This window comes from Electrophorus electricus, chromosome 8, assembly GCF_041902795.1.
Source record: "Electrophorus electricus isolate QZ-2024a chromosome 8, ASM4190279v1, whole genome shotgun sequence".
NCBI lineage: Eukaryota > Metazoa > Chordata > Actinopteri > Gymnotiformes > Gymnotidae > Electrophorus > Electrophorus electricus.
Genome location: NC_137504.1, coordinates 6,301,161 through 6,323,660, shown reverse-complemented (window position 1 = coordinate 6,323,660; position 22,500 = coordinate 6,301,161). Strand labels below are relative to the sequence as shown.

The following is a 22,500-nucleotide window of genomic DNA, read 5'->3' as shown; positions in this document are numbered from 1 at the left end:
GCCCAGTTAAAATTTGGGTGATGACATGTAGAGCTTACACACTGTCTTGGTCCACTATCATACTTCTTAACAGGCCTTTGCAACAGAGATGATATTACTGGTTTGAAATTCCCATATCTTAATGAGGAAAATTGCTTTCCAGTGCTGAAGTAAGGGGCTCTACTTTTCTCCATTATGCTGCATGTTCAGGCAGTGAAATGCACCACAGCTTCTTATATTGTGTAACCACCCACTTAACTGGACTGCAAAACCTTCTCTTAACTTTATGGATTACACTGAAATCTACCTTTGTTATACCAATTGAACTTGGAAATGTTAGGCTTTCTGAAGCTGGCTTTCTTGAGCGTGTGTGTGTGTGTGTACAGCTGGCTTTCTAGAGCACATATTTATATGAATGAGAGGAAGAGAGAGAAAGACAAAAAGAGAGACAGAGGTCAGTGTTGGAGAACAGCAAGGCTAAGATCCTCTGGGACATCTAGATCCAGATAGATAAACTAGTGGCGAACCAACTAGACATTGATACAAGGTTGTCTGGGTGGTGATAGGAGCATTTGGGTCTGTGACACCTAGACAACAGACAACATTAGTCTCGGAAGAGCAAAATCCTAGGAACAGCAAAAAGATTTTTTTGAGAAATAGATATGCCCACTCACTAGAAAGATGAGACAGGAATTTTACAAATATTGCCGTTTCCCAGGATTACTTTCTATTTATATCGGTATATATGTAGTGGCTGTGACCATTACCAGTTTGCCATAGGTACAACAGCTCGCTGTAATATACAAGGGCTTTCATTTTGAAAATAGAGATTAGTTTCCGGTTAATAATGGTAGTCCCATAGTAAGGCATCTGTAAAATTTGGCGTATATATATGTATATGTGTTTTTCGGGAAAGTAGCAGAACTAATTGGTGTATATATAGTTAGAAAATATATTTAAGTGTCGACTTGTACTGTTAGAGCCTTGGATACAGGAATGTAGAGGTTCCTGTATTATTTGCTAGATATTGTAGCTAGCAAGCTAGCTAAGTGGCAGTCGTACGCGCCAAAAATAAGTCATGGCTTGTTCACCTGATTGTCGGGTACTAGAAACATTATAGTTGGCTAGCTGGATTGCCTTTAAATACAGACGCTTTTATGATGGAGGAAAAGAGTGAGCATGTCGTTCGCAAATTTGAAAATACGGGATCAGGAACTGATGACGATGACAATGGCTGCGCTAATGTGAGCAACTGTTAGGCTAAATTGTTAAAATAACCCTTCTAGATGTTTACTCTTGCTGCTGTAATCGTGCAACCTTACGTGAACTGACCATACGTTAATAACGTTAGCTGGTTAGCTACCTACCTGAATACAATAACGCTACAGTTTGCTTAAATTACATAACTATTCCCGATTGTTTTTATTTATGCTCCTAGTTCCATAATTATAGCTAACGTTAAATTATTTTTTCTTCTGCTTATGAGTAAAATCTAGCTAACTAGTTAGGTTAGCTGATCAGTAACTGACAGCAATGCTGTATTTTCCCCTACTGTATAACCTGAAAAGAAACAACACAGTTCGGAGGAACCTGACCCTCCGTCCCCGACAGCTCACGGAGACTTCAGTGATCCTGTATACAAGGAGATTTCGCTTGCGAACGGCACCATCAACCGTATGACCAGAGATGAGCTCCGTGCTAAATGTGCCGAGTTGAAGCTTGATACAAGGTATCACCAATACTTATTCTTGCTTCTGCGATCAAGTTGTTTTTATGCAACAAACAAATCACATCCCAAACGACCATTGTTTAGAATCTGTTTAGATGCATTTAAATTATAACGACTGTCGTTTTTATCAATGTATATTTTCACATTTTTTGGGTAAGAGGTGTGAAAGATGTTTTGAGGAAACGACTCAAGAACTACTACAAGAAGCAGAAGCTGAAGCAGGCAGCAGCCTCTGGAGGGCTTGGTGACACATACTACGACTATATCTGTGTGGTGGACTTTGAGGCTACTTGTGAGGAGAATAATCCCCAAGATTTCCTCCATGAGATCATTGAGTTCCCCATAGTTCTGATCGACACACACACCCTGGAGATTGTGAGTTGGTGAGGGAAGATGCTCGCAAACTGATGCTTTGCTCAAAGCGAGCTGTAGTATTGCTGTGTGTGTATATATAGTGTGAGTGAGAGAGTGTAAGCATGAGCATATACACTTATCAGCCATAAAAATAAAACCGCATGCCTAATATTGTGCCACCAAAATGGTGTGTGTATAACTTTTTATAACTTTTTTTTTTAATAACTTTACAATATTTCGGTGGTATCCAGTGTTTATAAGGTAGTGGTTGTGTTCTTCATATGATTACAGGTAGATTCATTTCAAGAGTATGTGAAACCTGAGGTGAATCCACAGCTTTCAGATTTCTGTGTTGATTTAACAGGAATAACTCAGGTATGTCTAATAATGTAGAGTAGCTTGAAGAATACATTGCAAGTCTCCATTTTACAGAAACTTGCCAATGGCCCGTTTGATGCAGATTATAGCAGGGCTGTCTAGTCGTGTCCACAAATGGCTGCAGGGTTTCATTCCAGCCAAGCAGGTGTGCACTTGACCGATTGTTTGATCAGCTGATGAAAATAAGTGTAACTCCATGTGCTCCTGCTGGGTGGAATAAAAACCTGTAGATTAGACAGGACACACTAATTAGACACGCCTTGCCTAAAGTAAATACTTTATTTTGATGTGAACTAAAGAAACTCATTATTATATAATATTTTTTTTCCCCAGAAAATGGTAGATGAGGCGGATACCTTTCCCTGTGTTCTTCGGCGAGTGGTTGTTTGGCTACAAGAGAAAGAGCTTGGCACAAAGTACAAATATGCTCTACTAACAGATGGGTAAATACCATATTTACTATAAATGCTATAATGCTTTCTTTTTTAAATAACAATAAACAGATTTTCTTACAAACAGTAAACGTCTATAATTTGTTTATAGATGTTCTTTGCTCATATGCTCAAAATGTTAAAATCCTCCTTAGGTCTTGGGACATGAGTAAATTCCTTTACACACAGTGCCGCTTGAGTCAAATTCGATACCCTCAATTTGCCAGGAAGTGGATAAACATTAGAAAGTCCTATGGAAACTATTATAAGGTACTATTTCACCTTTTTAAGCCTCTAAAAAGGTTTTCCATCTATTATATAATCAAAATACAAGATACATTTTCAGGTGCTGCACTGTAAACAGCTACTGTGTTTGAAACTATAAAGACTTCAGTTGTACATTTGCAAAATTGTGTGTTGAAGTTTTAATCTCTGGAGGACAAAAACAGGCAGCACTTTAGTGAGTGCTAAACAGTGGTAAGGCAGTAGCAAGTTGCGTGAGGTGGGATATTTAGTGGGAGAAAAGCCGCAGTCTTTTGCGTTTCTTGCACAGGTGGCCCGCTCCCAGACCAAGCTGACGTGCATGCTGGAAAATCTGGGAATGCAGTACGAGGGCCGACTGCATTGTGGCCTGGATGACTCGCGTAACATTGCGCGCATTGCCATTCGCATGCTGAAGGACGGCTGTCAGCTGAGGGTCAATGAGCGCCTGCACGGAGGCGAGCCACAGAGCGTGCCCATCACCGCACCTTTTGAAGGAGCTCCGCCCCCTCAGAAGCCCAAAAGCAGAGACTAAACACCTCTTTCACAAAGCTGCTTAATTCCCACTGAAAAACAAGATCAGTTATGAAGAGTGCATTTAAAAATTTTTTAATTACAACTATGAAAGAGCCCTGAAAAACATGACTGTTTCTACTTGTGGCTACTGTACATGGCATCCTAAGACAAGCTTAAGATAACATTACATGTGTATTTTTCAAAAGGTAATTTTTTTTTTGTCAGATTACCAGGTGCACTGTAATCTGTATATTGTGATTTTTCTTGACCAGCAAAATTTCTAGCATTCTAATATTTGCTTTGCTAAAAATGTCGATTATTTTTATTTGCGAATAAACAATGTAATTAATGTGTTTTGAATTAAATTTGGAATATGTAGGTGAAATGATCTTTTTGGGTTAATGAAGTCCTTAATTACTATTTTCTTGTGTGTAACATTCGAATTTCTGGTCTAAAAACATAATTTTATGGAATTCATATGCATGTACCAATGAATACTAGTTGGTATTTAATAGGCTAAGTAACTGGATTGGCTGTTAAGACTAGAGCAACATTCTGAAGTACCTGTCAAGCTTCATGTGATGTAAAATGTTCCTAAATTTTAAGACGGCGGTACCTGGTTCATTTCGTGTGAACTGCTGTGTAGATTTATTTATGTAATTCTACGCTGTTTACATGGTGATATATTTTCAGGCTCGTATCATTCATGCTCAGCAGATGGAGCCAGTTACCCATGTTTGCAATTAAAACAGTGACCAACATTTTCTGGCTCGATGATGTCCGTCCTTTGTCAAGTCCCCCAAGCAAGCCAGCAGGTTAATAAATCACGTTAAATATTGTGCTGTTTTTGATTTCCCGCCAAGAAATAATGTACATCATTGTAAAGAGTTATAGTTACTATGTAAAATCTGTTTGATGAGTTAAATTTTTTTAAGTGCTTTGAATAATTAAGTTTTAGGCACGAGGAGAGTATAAAGTCATTTAACTACTGTCTCGGAAAACACTTCAAACTATGACGTCACGATACTCCAAGAAGGTGGGCTTGAGCCACTGACGCAGTGGCAAGGCGTTGCTACTCCACTTCCCAAACGTTCAGGATTACGGGCGTGGAGACAGGGCGGAGACCGTGGTGTTTTATTAAAATTCATTAGATCTCTTTTCACTGTTGGACCTGTGTGGATGCCGTGGTATCAGCGGACGCGTTGGCGGTGCCGGGCAAACTGTCTCGGACAGGTTTTGCCGTACTGTTGACTTGAGGTAGGCTGTGTTTCGCGAACATTGTAGTCGATGGCGCAGATAAAGATGTGTGAAACCCCGCTGCACTACCACAGCTGCTTGGATGTGACTGAACAGTTCGACTCGTTTTTGTGTCAAGGTGGAGTTCTCGTTACTGATGTGTTTCTCGTGGCTGACCTCATGTGGATCGCCGGACAGAGAAAGGCTATCGGTGAAGAAATCGAAAGGACCACCATGCTGCCAGGATAAATTGTGACGCGGAGGGACAAAGCTGCAATACGATGGCCGAAAATGAGAATAATCTAAAAACAGCCAGGTTATGGAGAGACGCTGCTTTACGCTCAAGGAAACTGAGGAGCAATTTACGTCAGCTCACTCTTAGCACGAAGAACAGTCAGAAAATAACATTACCAGAAGACATCAAAGAGATTGAAGTCCTTAATCTAGGTAATAATTCTCTCCAGGAGCTTCCTGAGGGACTCGGTTCAACCCTAACAAAGCTTCGAGTCCTTATCCTTCGTAGGAATAAGTTTGCAACCGTGCCCTATCCAGTATTTGAGCTTAGTCAGTTAGTTGAACTAGATATTAGTCATAACTGTCTGAGCCATTTCTCAGAGGATATCGATCTTTTGAAAGGGCTTAAAAAGCTCTGCATTAGCCACAACAAGATCCAGTACCTTCCATCTCAGATTGGAACACTGCAGTGCTTGGAGGAACTTGACATAAGCTTCAATGAGCTTCATGATCTGCCCAGAACCTTCTCGCAGCTCAGAAAGCTTAGAACACTCGATGTAGATCACAACAAGCTTCAACATTTCCCACCAGAGATTCTCGCTCTCACTGATCTGGAGGAGCTTGATTGTTCTGGGAATAAACTAGAAGGCCTTCCAGGTAATATAATGATGCTCCAGTCCATCAAAATTTTGTGGCTCAGTAGTACTCACATCTCTTCATTGCCAGAGACATTCTGTGATCTGAAAAACCTGGAGAGTTTAATGCTTGATAACAATTTCCTCAAGGCTCTGCCCCAGTCATTTGGAAAAATGCAAAAGCTGAAAATGCTTAATCTTTCATCCAACTCTTTTGAAGATTTTCCTCAGGTTATCCTCAAGATCGCTAGTTTGGAGGAACTGTATTTGAGCAGAAATAGATTGTCTTTTCTTCCAGAAGAAGTAGGCCAACTGTCTAGCCTTGCAAATTTGTGGCTGGACAATAATAGAATAACATTTCTCCCAGACTCAATTGTTGATCTGGAGAAACTGGAGGAGCTGGTTTTACAGGGTAACCAAATTGCCATACTTCCAGACAATTTTGGAAAGCTTGCCAAAGTCACCATTTGGAAAGTTAAGGACAATCCTCTTATACAACCTCCATATGAGGTCTGCATGAAGGGGATCCCATATATAGCTGCGTATCAGAAGGAGCTTGCTCACTCGCAGTCTGCTGTCAAACCAAGACTAAAGCTTGTTTTGATGGGGCAAAAAAATGCAGGGAAAACTAAGCTCAGGCAAAGCATCGTAAGCAAACCATTGGATGCTAAAGCGTTAAGTGGAGGTAGAGGGATAGATCTGACAAACTGGGTAGCAGATGCTCACCGCAGTCTTACTTTCATTGTGTATGATTTATCAGGGAAGCAGAATTATGATCTCATCAAACCATTTTTTCTTTCACCTGGAGCGCTTTACGTCTTGGTGGTGAATTTAAGATCATACACATGTAAGACATTTTACTCCAGTGTGGGGTATTTTCTCCACCTGCTGGGTGCCAAGGTGCCTCACGCAGTGGTGTGCATTGTAGGCACCCACACTGATCTGTGTGAGGAGATGGAGCTGGAGGAGAAGTGCTTGGATATCCACAGGCAGATCTCCCTGCAGGAGAAAAGAGACATCAACTGTTTGCAGACACTGGTCATGCAGGTTGACCAAGCACTGGAACAGGGCTATGACATCAGGGCATGTAGCCCTCATGTGGTCTTTTATGGTGTCTCGGACAAGAACCTGAGACGTAAAAAAGCCCAGCTTCAGTACATGCTCAACAACCGGCTGCAGATTTTGTCCCCAGTACTTTGTGTCAGCTGTGTGGAGACGCAGAAGAATATCCAGCGCTTGAAAGAGAAACTCATGTCTGTTGCAGATCACCGTGAGATCTTCCCTAACCTTCACAGAGTGCTGCCAAAGTCATGGCAGATGTTGGAAGAGCTTCACTTTAAGCCGCAGGGCCTGTGGCTCTCGTGGTGGGACTCGGCCCGACTGGGTCTGCAGGCAGGCCTAACAGAGGACCGTTTGCAAAGTGCTCTCTCGTATCTACACGAGAGCGGTAAATTGCTGTACTTTGAAGATAGTGTCACACTAAAGGAATATGTCTTCCACAATCTTCCATGCTTCATTGCCATCTTGAATGTCTTCTTTCAAAGGGACCTCCCTGCAATGCTGGAAAAGCTCCATTCTGAAGGAGATGGAGGTGAGGGTACTGCAGCCTCCCAGATGCAGCAGCACGTAGAAGGCTTCCTGCTGCACGGCCTCCTGCCGTCCAATATCATCCGCCTACTCCTCAGACCGCTCGTGCAGACGCAGCAGGATTTGCACCTTATCATGGAGCTGCTGGAGAAGATGGGGGTTTGCTACTGTGTCAACAAACCCCGCAGCAAGCCAATGAATGGGGCCACTATGTTATACAAGTTCCCCAGCCTGGTCAGTGATGAGGATCCCCACACTGAGCCCTGGCTCAATGGCAGCTCACTGATCCCTGGTCAGTTCTTCTCTGTGGAACAACTGCAGATTGAGTACAACTTTCCTTTCCTCATCCCTCCTGGACTCTTTGCACGGTACAGTGTGCAGATCAACAGCCATGTAGTACAACGCTCTGATGGAAGGCATTACATCTTTGCTTACCGGGGTAAAGTGCCTGTGACAGTGAGTTATAGGCCCTCACGGAATAGACTGCAGCCTGAGGTCCTTGCCATTTCTAGCCATGCATCTTTGCCAAATATCTGGACAGCTTGGCAAGCCATTACCCCCCTGGTGGAGGAGTTGAATGTTCTTCTGCAGGAATGGCCTGGTCTCCATTACTCTGTACATATTCTGTGTTCCAAGTGCCTGAAGAGGGGGTCACCTAACCCACATTCCTTTCCAGGTGAGCGGGATTGTCCGTTTACTTTGTTTTTATATGTATTTACATTTTTTTTACTCCATGGCAGAGCTTCCCAATAAGCAGTGATGTTTATATTTTTCTTATAATATAACAACATTATTACAAAAATATAACTTGAAGGAATGTACCACTCCTTGCATAAGTGAAAAGGCCCACTAGTGTGACTCCTTCCTTTTACAGTGAGGTTATGGAAAAATAGCAGGTCACAAACATTAAACATTGTAATACCACAAAATTTGTTTTGGTTTAACAGATCCAGATAGCCTTCACACTGCTGTCACCACATGAGTTAATAATGGGATTTATTGCCTAGCAATAACTGCCACATTAAAGGCTGAGTCTGAGTGAGACAGCTCTGGGTGCTGGTAGAGGCTAAACAAAAGCGTATGTAAAGGGTGGGTACTGACAGGAGGGGGCGGTCTCGGTGGGCCTGCAGCCCCACCTAGAAACCCAAATTACCCAGCCTGTCTCACTGCTCAGACTACACACAGAAACATTTGCACAGTGGCAGAGAGGGTTGCCATGGTAACAAAATATGCCAGTTCAGGGGATGCAGGCAGGGTGAGAATAGCAGCCTTTGGATCGGTGTCATTTGTAATGAACATATATTAACATATATAATGTAATGAACATGTATCTAAACATAGAATGGAAATCTTTTTTTTTTTTTTTTTTTAGCTCATACAAACAAGTTGTTGGCCTCTTTCTTTGTGATGGCTTGCCCACAAACGATCAACCTAAGTGCTGTTTATTAAATTCAGTAAACACCCTTTACTCACTCATCATTGTTGGGGTCTTTTGTATTTCTATCTTTCATTACAGTGCTCAGGTGAAGATTAGAGAATTTTCTCACATCGTGGTCATAGCTCTTTCAGTCATTTAGCACAGTGCTGTTGTACGATGAACACAATTTTGTGCTTGCTACAGAAACTTGGGGAGCAAACCCTCTGTTTGTTTGAATAGGGCTTTTGGACAGCGATAGTTCTGTACATGTACTGCTGATTGTAAAGACTGATGGTTCCTTTATGTAAAAGGAAGTAGCTGAGTCTTTGGTAAATGTAATGTCCAGGTATGGTACACTCAGGCATCAATGCAAGCTATTAAAAATCCTGTAAGTACCATCAGCAAGGAGGAATGCAGCTAGTAATGGGATAAGTGATTTTTTTTTTTTTCTATGTGTGAATAATCTTTAATGATTCCCAAGGGTGTAGACATTAGGCAAATATGACAGAACTGGGCTTGCATTCTAAATATTGGTTACCTACTGATGATAGCCTATAACAGACATAAAAAGGCTTATGACGCAGACTTTGTAGATAAAACATTTGTTGAGATTTGGCCTGTTTTCAGTTTCTAGCTCCTTTCTTCACATTTGTCATTAATATAATATGACATAACAAGAATGATTGATTGATTGATTGATTGATTCTTCTGGAATCAGGAGGTCTGGTTTATTGTAAAATGTTTCATCTTAAAAGAAAGATCGCATTCCAGAAATTCACTTGACCTTTAAGTAAGAGGGATGAGGTCAGGCCTTTTAGCTGACAACTGATCAATTTTTACTTAGTGCAGATATATTTAGACTCTTTCTACTAAGATAAAAGGGGTAAGGAATGGGCTTGTTGAAGGGGTGCTTGAATCAGACCTTGCCCATATTTGCTAGAAAACGGTCATAAAGAGCTATATTTATTTCAGCTTGGATAATAAGGTAGAGCTTGATGTGGCATAACATACCAGCACTTAGGTTTATTCAGAAAGCAAAACCTTTTCCTTTCTCAGTGGGCACCTTTTTCTTTACAAGCCCAGTCAGTGAATGACATATCAGCTATGTGGGCCTCTTGGGGCAAGCTGTGACTATATACAGCATGGTAGTCACATGCACAGCTGGGTTTTCTGGATGTTGTTGCTTCTGTTTTTGTTCTTTGTACTTCCAGCTCCTCCTCTTCCTCATCCACCACTGAACAATGATTCTTACTCAGCAGGTTTTAGCCCTGCATTTCCATATACCATCTAGTGACTCATCACAGCAAAAGTATATTTTTGTTAAAGGAGGTAGTGTTTTGAATGCTATAGTTATATTCTCCCTGGCATCTCATGTGTGTTGTGACCGTGCGCTTCACATGCTTTGCAGTAATATCAGTACTTGCCATTTTGTAATGAGTGTTTTATTTTGTTCTCACATGTTGAGTTTTTTGCAGCCACAATGTGTTATATGGGCTTGCTGGAGCCCTTAAACATGTGTGATAAGATATTGCCAAGATAGGGACATTGTACTATAATGGTTGAAAGCATATTCCCACAATAGGTATCTACTAACCACCCACCTATTGCCTTACATTAATGCATTAATTAAACTCATCAGTTTTATCTGTTTAAAGCTATTAATTAGCTGCTCTGCAGTGCACGTGGCTTAAAAGGAGTGCTAAGGTAGTTTATTTTTACCATATGCAGGCCTTCTTTATTTTGGACAAGTCAGAAGAACAAGATTAGCAGCACAGTTTCACCATATTTGGGCATGATATTTCTGGTCCACTCTCATGTTGATTCTGTTGTGGGGCTCCTCTCCCTTGCAGACTAAACATGGTGCAAGTGATGACCGCAGTGCATCGTCTTTCTCGTGAACGTCATGCTGAAGCCTCGGCACCGTTTATCCTGTTTAATAACAGCCTTTCCCGTTATAAATGTCCCTTGATTGCCTGAGCTGCAACGATCTGTTTATATGATTTCTTCAAAAAAATTGCTCTGTGTGTTTTTTGGGTATCTGTGGTACTGTACAGAGTGGCATTATGTTTCACGCTTTCAGTAGGAATGTATTGGCCAGTGTTTCACTGTTTTTAAGAGAGGATACTTCATTCAGAGGTCTGCAGTCTTAGAAGGAACACCCTTAGTGAATTCGGTCTGTTTGTCCAACCGAAGGAACCTGGCCTCCTATCACTCACTGCCTTAGGCCACTGTATAGTGTATGGATGCAGGGGTTACTGAGGTCTTTCCACATATTAATATCCAAATATCAATATGACAAACTATTTTGAATGTGTAACTGGTCACTGAGTCATTAATAATACAACCTGGTTGTTGGAACATGGGTATATTTTTCCTTTACATTCTTTGAGTTCAGCACCTCAATGTTTTGAACACGGTATCAAGATCAAGTACATATACAAAGACTCAGTCGAGACTGATTTGTCAGTGATCCTATTTTCTGTGGCTGAGGTCTTTATTAATGTTCTTTAGAATGGTGCCAATTTGATCTTAATCCATACATAGGTTTGCTGGCTCAGCAAATGCAACATACTGACTTTCTAAGTTTGCTTAGTCCCCTTCAAATTATTTTGTTTAGGTTTGACACATGTATTATACTGTTGGTGACTGGCATGAGGATTGCACTACCTTGTACTGCTATAAAACCAAGTATTGAGGCATTACATCCATGACAGGACCTTCTGTATAGGCATTAGAGATGACAACCTTATTTAATGTCATTTCTGTTATTTGCCTAATTGCACACACTACATTTTTAGCTGTGTTTTTTAAAAATGAAAACCTGCACTGTTCATGTTCATGTGATTATAAGTCTTGCTGATATTTAAAAAATGTCTGACTTCCTAATGATAGCTTTTCTCAATGGGAAAGATCAAAATAAAATGGAATAATCTTGCACATTACAATTTAATGACAGGTTTTAGTGTTCCCACCATAGGAGGAGTGTGTATGATTATATCTCTATCTATCTATCTATCTATAGATTTATATATATATATATATATATATATATATATATATATATATATGTATATGTGAGAGAGAATATATATAGATATAAATGTTTGATCTTCACATCAACACTGCTATTGTAAAAGCAATGTCAGGGGTTTAGGCAGGTAGTCAGTAAGGTGTGGGTATAAATAACATATTCTGATAAGCCTGCACTGTCATATAAAACACCTTCTCATGTCTAGGGTGCTGTTTGCAGACACCTGTCATTCTCCCAGTGAGAAATGCCCTCTCGTGAGCCGATTCACAGAGTCTGGCTGGCAGAGCTGATTACGTATTTACACACTAAACAACATTTACTTGGGGCTGATTAGGTGTGCAGGAGGGACTAGGGCTTGGCCTCTGTTCACATGGAAATCCATCACTTGTGACTCTTATAGGCATCACTATTTAAAGCAATAAATCTAAAGTTACATGATTTACACCCCCCCCCCCCCCCTTTGGGCGTGAGTGCTTTTGCTCAATTCCAGTGATTCATGGTTCGCCAGAGAACATGCAGGTACAAGACAAAGCATTATGTTCTGATAAGATGGAGTTATACAGCACCTTACAAATGCCAAAGCGTAAGATTTCTGTGATGAGCTTGTTTATGCTATGCTGCTGATGGCTTTTGGAATGTGATGCAGAGTGATAAGATTAATAGCACCTCTGAATTAATGCATTTCAGCAGTTTATTTTAATTGTGCAGTAATAAATGCTAATCTCCCTCTTATTACACTGAAGTTGTGCTTTTTAGAAGTTTGGAGTGGGGAAGTGATTGTGAATTTAAGGTATATGAAAAATAGTGGCTCAAAAATCCTAATGCTTAGTGACAGTAGTAGCTCCAGAGTCTTTTACCTGGTTTCCGTGGTTATCTGTCCTACATGAAATGACCATTTCCACTTTAAAGCAAAGGCAAACTCCAACATGAAAGTTCCAACAGGAATTGTTGGAAACACTACAATCTTTTTTGGGAAGAGAGATTTTATTTGGGGGGAGGGGGGCTTGTTTAAGTTGCTGTGCAACACTAAAGCATATTTCAGAATGACTCATCAAAAGTATTTTGTCTTCTTTGCAGGCCTTTTTAACTGAAATATTATTTGGATCTAAAAGATGTGTGGTATTTTATTAATATTGTGCAGCTCTAATTTATTCTTTATTTATGGCATACAATCTCCCATTTGTTTCATCTCATAAACTTCAATAAAATCTAGAATTTTAGAGCCCTTTGTGGAGGAAGCATTCTGATTGGGTTGGTAATGTAAGGTAGCATATTCAGTTAAATGGTTTCTTCTATTTTCATTCCATCAAAGTTTTTGATTAAAAGTTTCCTTTTTATTGACTTTTTATTGGTATAGTTGGAAAGAACCTTATCATAGTGCAGTGACCTGCTTTCACTGTACTAGATGCAGGAAAGATTGTTGGTGTGTTGGACATTGTAACAGGAAACCTGTGGGTGTTTCCATTGTATTGGATCTCATCGGGTGTCTGGCTTTCCTGGCAAACCCTGAAGCTTAGAAGAGAAAGTGACACTAGACTGCTTTCTCCAAGTTGTAATATTATCTGCATCATGAATTGCATCCAATAAATGTCTCCCTCAGACAGGAAATGACCATCTCATCTATGAAGATTTGCCTGCTAATGACCACTTTTAGCAGGAGAGGAAGTCATGCAATTTGTTCATCTTGTTGACATCAATATTTTCTTATGGGGGAGGTGCTGAATATTTAAATGTATTGATTTTTTATTTTTTTTTAAATACATTTTTTAAAGATTAAAAATCTGAGTTGAGATTTGCATGACCTTTCTTCTTGACATGCTTCCCGTGCCACGTGATCTCATTTGTTTTGTTGTTTTGCATGTTTGCATTATTGTGCTATGAGATGCTGTTAGGAACGACAAAACAACCCCCAGGAGACTGTCAAAATGTTATGTCATTGTGTTCCCTGGAGTCCTGTACACTGCAAGCCTTCTAACTGGCCTAATCCATGTTACCTCCATGCTGGCTCAGAGCTACTGAAAATAAAGGCTTTAGAGCAGACGGGGAAGCGAGCTTTCCTTCCAGTCACTGCACACTTTTGCAAATATTTACCATGAATGGGCATTTGGAGTAAGCCTAGAAGTACCTGCTGTCCCTGCCAAAAGCTTCCACAGGGAGGGAATATCTCTCACTATGCTTGGGACATGTGGCACAGGAGTGGTTTCAGCATGTGATTGAGTGTTCACTCATTTTAACGTAGCAGAGCCCCTGTTATCAAGTCCGTTGGAGAGAAAGTGCTGAAGGGGGTGCTACTGGAAGTCACATGACCCGGTTCCTGACTCTGTGCCATGTAGACTGTATTTGCACTGCATGTTGGGAGTTTCCTTGTTAGTCCTTGGCCTGATCCTCTCCCTGCCCTCCAGCCCCAGTAGATCCTGCTCTACTGTTTCATTTCTGGAGTTAATCTTCAGTAACTTCTTGTGTGGCTTCATTCCAATGTATTATTTCATCTTTTCGTTCTTTTGTGATTGTGAATAACAAAACCACAGAAAGTTTTAAGATTCCCACCCTACCGCTTCTGCAAAACAGTAGGTTTGGGTTAGTATGGCTCAGGCTGGTAATTACACATTGAGGTGTTATGTATCTTGTAGGAACTGCCCATTGTGTTTTTCAGTTATTGACTACTACAGTGCTGATTTTGCAGAAGGCCAAGGACACAATTTCCTGTTGTGTGTTGTAAGCACTCTGGCCAATTCCTGGTGAGTGTTTTGTAGTTTGATGAATGAATGAATGAATTTACATGATTCAACAAATTACAAATTAGTCAAAATTTGTTGCATAGTACACAGCAACAAATAATGCTACAGCGAACACTAGCTAAGCAAGAAATTAATGTCTCCAGACCTGCCTAGGGCAGTAAAAAAAAAAAGAGGGGCTCTGGCACTGTATACTCTTAACAACTATCAGTCTTGTTCCTGGCCATCATCATTGACTTCTGGGAATTTAGATGCCGCCTTAAAGTGTTAAAGCCCAAATACCAACCCAGTGAATTTTGAGGTGGCATGGGTGTTAAATATTCATCTAAACTGAATGATTGATATATTTTAATGTGAACACTCTCTTAAATGTAAACATTCCAATAAATTCCAAGATGTAACTCATTCGCTAATAGACTTGTTTCCTGTTCAGTACATGTACCAAAGCAGATTTATTTGTCTGTTAAGCCACACTGTACTAATGTATGACCACATGAGTTTGGAAAAAATAGGAATAATGCATCCCTATCCCAAACATATGCCAGTTAGCCTTTAAATGAAGAGCAAGGAATATCACACTCGCAGTATGTACGATATAGTTAGTTGCAGTATTCTGAACATCTAGTTCAAGACTCTGTAGGAGCAAGGTTCTCACATAGTCCTGACCTTTTGACCTTTTAATATACAGCGCTTCCACCCTACATACAGTCCCTGCTGTTCTTGAAGACTGTTGTCCTTTGCTGTGTTGTGCCCATGACGTGTGTGTGTGTGTGTGTGTGTGCGTGTGTGTGTGGTGTTTTGTTTTTCTTTTCTTTTCTCCATCCATACTGCCTTCCTTTCCTACACTGACCTTGATCAGAGAGTCTGCGTTGTTCTTTGTTGGGCCTAAAGGGCTCTCTACAAGTATTCTGCTTCACTTACTGGGATATTTATATGCCATATCTGATGTGAAATTTTGCCTCAGTGAGCCCAGGGGTCAATGAGTGGTCACTGAATTAACGGCTCATATGACTGAATCCCTTCTGATCAAGTCAAACAGCTAATATTTAAAAATTATGAATGTTAACTTGGATTTAAATATAACAGCGCTCTATAAATATCAGTGGGGATTTGCGCTCTTCAGCGTATTTTAAACATGGCCTCCAGCAAGGCTTTTATTTTGGTTTCTGTTTAGGATGATTGAAAGGATGATTTAAACTATTACTTTTGCAAGTGATTTGGTTTAGGTGGAAGAACCTGAATCCAGGCGCTATATCAGGAAGTATGATCCAAAGGTATGGGTGTGTGTGGACTCATGCGATTTGAACCCCCCCCCCCCCCCCATCAGTAGATACCTACTGCAGTTGTGTGGAAGACCACGGAGAGCAAGTATATTAAGAGCTCTTCATGCAGTGCATGCTAACAGCTGACCCTCAGGCCCAGCAAAACAGAGATACTAGTCTACAGTTGCTTAAACTGGGTCTACACCTATAGCTGCTCCTATAGGCAGGCTCACTGGTAATGGAACTGTTGATAATGCTGGAAGACGTGCCTAGAAGGGCTCCAGGGTTATGAGTACCTGCAGCGTTTGGACCCTTTCACCAGTGAAGGCTCTCATCAAGCTGCGCTTACAGCTGCAGGAGAATGCAGTTTGTGTTTGACGGTGCTCTGCTCTGCAGATGTAGCCATGTGTTTGCCTTCTTTGCTCCGGCACATGTTTAATTAAAGACCACGCCAGCCAAGCCAGCAGGACACACATGCAACTCAATGCTGCAGGTGCTTCTGGCATAGCAAAGCAATCTGGCCGCTCCATGGAGAGAGTTGCCTCTCAGACTGTCCAGACACTGGGCTCTGGACTCCGTACCAATCTCAACAGGAAATGACCTTGGTCGCTTATTTGCAGACTCATGCTTGTTTTGCTGCTTGAGACGAGAGATTTCGGTTAAAGTAGGGCACGTATTTCTCTGGTTTCATTCAGGTCTGTTGAGAGTCCCATCTAGGCTCAGTAAAGCCACCTTATCAGCTGTGTGGCAGTCAAATGGCTTCCTCCCCCTCATCTGATTTTGGCTTTGGTTTTGCTCATGAATTTAGTTGTAACTGTTTAGTTTGCCCTTCCACCTTTATCTCTGACAGTGTGTTGGATAAGAATTAAACTGGAAGACAGCTGCTCTTGCACATTTCCAGTGCACAATGACTCAACCCTCAGTCACTGACTTTTTTAACTCAGTGTGTCTGCTCATATAAGCAGTGGTAGCTCAGCGGTTAAGGTACTAGACTTGTACTTGGAAGGTTGCTGGTTTAAGCCCCACCACAGCCAAGGTGCCATTGTTGGGGGCCCCTGAGCAAGGCCCTTAACCCACAATTGCTCAAGTTGTACTCAGACATAATTTGTAAGTTGCTTTGGATAAAAGCATCAGCTAAATGCTATAAATGTAAATATAAGGAGCACAACGTGAAAGATTGTGTTTAACTTTTGCCAAGTACTATATTTAACAGGTCTCTTGTCACAGTTGAGTATGCTTTTGCTTTACCACCCAAGCAGTTCCTTAGGAGAATGTAGCTTCCATGTCGTTCTAAATAGTACTAGCAGATGGTGAGAAGTTTGTTACTGACTGTGCAATTTTAATTTAAAATGCTCATGATGAATAACAAAGGTTTACAGTAGGCCACCCTTGTTCAGTAAATGCCATCTGTGATTGCATGGACATCCAGTACTTAACATTTTGAGGTAATGGACTACAGTGCCCTTTTAATAGTTAAAGTGCAGGCTGTAGCAGCATCATGAGAATGGATATGTATAGCAACATGTACTATAGAACTTTTCTACTCAACTGGGTTTTTTTCTGTCAAGGAAAAGTTTCATTTGATTTAGGAAATTGAATATCATTCACATTTAAATCTGCAAATAGTTAAAAGTGGGGGGGGGGGGGGGAGCAAAACATGTTAAAATGAAAGTAATATACATGCCTGCCAGTGGCAAACAGACTTAGAGAAAGAAATGTTCATGGCTGTATGTCTAGCTATAATAATTTTATTATTTCTAGATCACAAGATTCACATTTTGTGTGCCAGTAGGTCTCCTCGTTGGTCGGGGACTTTTGATTGGATAACTCGGTTTCTTAAGCTTGGGGCCCATGCCTTGAGAGAGGTGTCATTCTGACCTTAAACTGACTGCTCATCAGATCAGTCTGGCTAGCCTTCTGCACAGAAATGCCCCCAGCACGCAGGACTCTCACACAAGCCTCAGTTTATACATATGGCATGCTAAGCTGCTTGCACTCTGCTGAACGCTCCTCTCTTACATGCTTGATTTGCTTGCATCGCATGCATGCGATGAAAAAAGAATGAGGAAGGTGTCTGTGATGTACGTGCTCGAGTGAGGCATATCATTTTCTAATGGAAGTGTGCAGAAACACACAGGTTCTAGTTAGGCTAGGTATAGCTAAAATAGCTAGGTAGGCTATTTTTTGTGCGAAATGGCTTACCATATGTCTGCATTGATCAATTTGACACTCTCCATAAGTGTGTCTGAGTCAGCATTAGCTGTGTGTTTGTGTGAGAAGGAGCGGGTGGAGAGAGGGGGAAACACTGCTAGTCGCAGCGCAATACTCTACCAGTCACTCCTTGAGTGATGGTCCTGAGGTAGAGCGGCTTTTGTTTGCGGCTCTGACTCCTCTGAACTCTGACTCCGATGACCCCAGCACCCAACTCGCACCGCCACCCTGCCGTCTACCACAACACAGTACCGAACTCCTACTGTACAGCGTAGGCCATAACTACACTGACAAAGTGTTATTGTTCTAATATTGTTCAGGGTTTCCCATCTATATCAGGTGAACTATAAAGAAACTGCAGCCTTTGTACATGTATTCCACCTGTTTTGGAGTAATTGGGCATTACCTTATGTAAAATTGCCATTTAGTATTTGGTTACAAATATTTTGCAGTCAGTGAAGCGCAGACGTGTCCAGACGTCTCCTCTAGAAGTTGCCGAACAGAGCCACTAATCCCATTGTTGTCTCATCATGTTGTGCAAGTTTTTTTTTCCTTCAGTCCTTAGTCAGTAACTCATTTCAAATCTGGTGATGGACTCATCCAGTTAAAAATATTACTTTTTGGGGGGCTCTCAAAAACTTCACAATTGATTTGGTGTAGTATATTTCATTTCCTTGACTTTTTGAGGCACTTGGAGGTAAGACACTTTCCACTTTACCCTGTTTGTGCTGTCAGCAGTCACATTAATAAAGACAAGTGAGCTGCTTCCACAGGCAGCCACAACATTTTCTAGGCAATATGATCTGGATTATTTGACCAGATTGTTTTCTATTGCTAAGCACCATGGGCATCCTTTCTTCTTAGCAATATACTAAACAATTGAGTTTGAGGCCCCTACTTCAGTGTCCCTGACTGATTTTATTTCTTTTTGTATGATTTATCCTGTCTCATGACCTATTGCGTTTATGCTTTACTGGCACTGACATCTGCATTGAGACACTACAGCAGTAGCTACAGATACATGTGTAGGCGCTGTCATGCATGAACTAATGCACAGCTGGACAAGAAACAACTGAACATTAACTATTTGTCAATTACTTTTACTCCACTGAAATAGGAAGCCTATTTCTCCAAAGTTCACCTTGAATACAGAGGTAAAGTGACTAAAATTGTCACTGCTCATCTTGTGTGTCTTTCACCCATGTTCATGGCAGGAATGTTGACTTTTGAGCTCATTTCAGTAAATGGAGGTTAGAGTCCAGAGGTATTTTGTGCAGTTAAGTCAAAGATAACGGATGGAGCACATTCTGTTCCAGTTGCCCAGTGTTAGTTCAGAAGAATGTTTGTTTGTTTTGGACACTTTTCTGAATCCACATCCTCATGAGGCGGAGGAGGTGATGAATTCCAGAAGGTCTCCTGACCTAGATTTCAACCAGCGCCAAGGCTTACTAAGCTAGGCACACCATGTAGCTGACAATGATTAAAAACTGTGGAAATGACCCAGAATGGGATAGGAAGTGCTAGGCAAGAAATTCATTCATTCATTCATTCATTCATTCTTTCCTTTCTTTTTTGATGGGAATATGTCTGAAATATTTCTGATGTGTGGGACTGTACTCTGTAAAGGAATGCACGGTGCTGGAGACATTTTCTGTTCAAGCATGTTTCAAGCATGTTTGTCTGTGTTTGACCTAGGCATTTGCTTTCTAGCGAGCTGGGATTGGTTCTATAATCTGTTCAGCAGTATCTATATACGCATATTAATTTATCATTATTTGAAAGGCTTTGTGTATTTGCCATTCCTGTTGAGTTTTGTTTTGTTTTTTTTTCTCCTCTCCCCCTTTACAAATGTGCCCTGTTTTTTTTGCCCGATATTATTGAGCAATGTCCAGTTATCTCTATTTTTAGATTAGCATGTGGATGTGTGGGGGATGTGGGTGTGTGCAAATTTTTATTATTGCTATAGCCGGAAAGAGAAAGAAGAAAGAGCTACTCTTATCAGTGGGTGTGGGTGTGGGTGTGGGTGTGTGTGTGTGTGTGTGTGTGTGTGTGTGTGTGTTTTAATTGTTTCTATTCACTTGGTAGCACTTGGGCTAAGGGACATGCTGAGATGGAAGTATTTGTAGTCACTGCAGGCTTTGTTATGGAAACGGACTCATTGTTCCATTCGAACAGCAGCTTCCTGTCTGCGAGAGCACAGGATATTTCACCAGATTGTCACTCATATTTTAGCAGTCCTGTAGGTCAGACAGAAGTGCATCCCCACAGCTTGGCCCAGGCCTGTTGTACACACGTCCTGTCAAGAGGTCACACTCTGAGCACCGGAGGAAGTGGGAGCAGAGCCCGTGCAAACACACCAATGTGGCTCTCTCTGGGGTGTGTGTTTGTGATCCAGGAGAGACAAAATTGCAGCTGTGTGTGTGCGCGTGTATGCGTGTGTATAAATTTATGGTATTGTGTATTTGGAGCTGTTGTGTAGACCTCTTTATAAAGGCTCTTTGCTGGCTGTTCCTTGTCTAGCTCTCTCCCTCATGTCTCTGGGGATCCCACAACACTGCTGGGGTCCTGACCTCCACTGCCTTCAGGCAAGTGCCAGGTCTGCCTCTCATTAAGGACTGCACTGAATTATTCTCTTTTAACACTATCTTCTTATTATTAATTGAATAAAACGGGGTCTTCTTGGAGGCAGCGTGCAAGAAGGACAGAGATTCAGCCTCTCTCCTTCAGTACATGGAAAAAGGAGTTCGTTTGCTTTCCTAACCACTGCAGACTCACTGCAAAGGTGTCTGTGAGACTGACTTAGACACAGAGTACATTTTAGTAGGATAAAGTCATGCTTGTCTCTTGATCATAAATAGCTGAGTGAAAGGGGAACCCGGTGACCCTCTCTGCCTCAGCACTCATTAAAATGGAGGAGAGGGTGTGTGAGCTGGACCCAGGAGCAGGCCTGACCTTGGCCCCATGCCAGCTTTGTCGCTCGATATATTTGGCGAGTTTAACTTCCTACATGTAGTTCCTGTCTATTAAAAGAATCTGTAACTGAACATATTTTACATTTAAGAGAAATTGGACACCATGTCAGAGGCTGATGAGTCTTAAATGGTGGAGTTTGCCTTTAAGGGTATGAATAATGGAGTGTGTAGTACAGCCATGGGCCAGCGGGGAGTGGGCTGTTTGTTCACAGGCTCCGGAGGTTGAGTCTTGCTGTGGGCTGATGGAACCAGTCAGCCAGACTCCACCCCAGAGCCCTCCTGTCATACCACCTGACCCACTTTCATCACATGCTGACATGCTGTCATTAAAAACAGCTTGACTAGCCATGACCAAGATAAGATGGCCCATGTTATATGTTTTGTGATGCCTTTTTCTTCCACATGAACGAAGTCTGTATATGCACGACTTCTGTATCACGTGTAGACAGACTGTATCTAGTTACTGTTAAACATGTATATTAACTACAGCATGCTGCCTACTACTTCAGGCCTCTGCTGCTAATGAATGCCACGATACATACTGCACCAGCCCAGTGTTTGATTAACTAAGCTCTGAAAACACACACACACACATACACACACACACACATCCTATTTATTAAGAAGGCTTGACCTCAGGCCCAGATAAGCTCTAGTTAAAGCTGTGGCAACGTCTTTCTTTGTTGGCCTTTCTCTTCTAGCTGAGGGGCCTCAGCTCTGCCCTGCTCCACCCCTCCTTTACTGTGACAAAGCACAGGGCAGGAAATCAATAGGCCCGGTGGCATAAGAAAAGACTGTTGCTGAAAAGACCATTGCCCCATTCCATGTTGGCAGGCAGAAAGCCTCAACGCTGCTGTGGCTTATTAAGCTTTAATGTTATTCGGACTGTCTCTAGCATCAGCATCCTGCAGAATGATGCATCTTATAGGATAGTTAATATATGTTGGAATATATACCTGAGCAATGAGAAACCTCAGGGTTTTTGCAGAATGAAATTCTACTGGCCTGTCTGTGTCCAGTTATGCCAAGATCATGTACTGGTAACAAGTCAGTACATTGGTGTTTATTACTGAGTGGGTGGCATTATCATATTAATGTAAATTAGATTATAAATGTCAATTGTGTTTTAATATTTTGTGGCAGGATAAACACATTTTGTAGATAAAATAAACAGTTGTCTCTTGGTTAAGGTTCAGGTATTTTACAGGCCTAGGGTTAAGTTTATTATTATTGAAAGATTAATTTTACACACACCTAGGTATTTGCCCAATTCATTCAATATATTCACAGCCACTCATGGAGAAACTAGAGAGCTGTTCTAGGAATTCCTGAATGTGAATTTAATTACTTTAATCACATTATTAAACACATCTCACAGCCACGTTGTTTAGATGGCTTTCTAATGATTTCATAACTAATCACTGGGATTAATGTTTATGCATGATGTGTGCTTTGTGCTGGTGCAGCACACTGAGAAGTATGAATGACGATTTAGGCCATTTCTGGCTGTTCACAGCTAGTGGGGCTTCATA

General features: G+C 41.3%; 2 protein-coding genes across 4 annotated transcripts in view; both read left to right on the top strand.

Annotated features, from left to right (window-relative positions):
* Nucleotides 1-626: 626 nt before the first annotated feature.
* Nucleotides 627-4,409, top strand: eri1 (exoribonuclease 1). The gene is made up of 7 exons (XM_027028481.3): nucleotides 627-1,223; nucleotides 1,548-1,708; nucleotides 1,867-2,083; nucleotides 2,354-2,437; nucleotides 2,774-2,883; nucleotides 3,027-3,141; nucleotides 3,425-4,409. Exons 1-7 carry the CDS (start codon nucleotides 1,137-1,139, stop codon nucleotides 3,665-3,667), a joined length of 1,017 nt encoding a protein of 338 aa, XP_026884282.2. The 5' UTR covers nucleotides 627-1,136; the 3' UTR covers nucleotides 3,668-4,409.
* Nucleotides 4,410-4,713: 304 nt separating this feature from the next.
* The window catches only part of mfhas1 (multifunctional ROCO family signaling regulator 1), a 23,334-nt gene continuing 5,547 nt past the window's right edge, over nucleotides 4,714-22,500 (top strand). For 2 of the 3 annotated variants that reach the window (XM_081719311.1, XM_035527148.2), the window contains exon 1: nucleotides 4,714-8,016. In XM_081719311.1, the coding sequence (XP_081575437.1) occupies nucleotides 5,166-8,016 (2,851 nt within the window). In that variant the 5' untranslated portion in view covers nucleotides 4,714-5,165. The remainder of the gene's footprint in view (nucleotides 8,017-22,500) is intronic. The other variant, XM_035527149.2, reaches the window with a different exon arrangement.

Coding starts and splice junctions, on each gene's coding strand:
- eri1 (XM_027028481.3), top strand. CDS start 1,137: ATGATGGAGGAAAAGAGTGAGCATGTCGTTCGCAAATTTGAAAATACG. Junction 2,438..2,773: donor ATTTAACAGGAATAACTCAG/GTATGTCTAATA, acceptor TTTTTTCCCCAG/AAAATGGTAGATGAGGCGGA. Junction 3,142..3,424: donor CCTATGGAAACTATTATAAG/GTACTATTTCAC, acceptor TTTCTTGCACAG/GTGGCCCGCTCCCAGACCAA.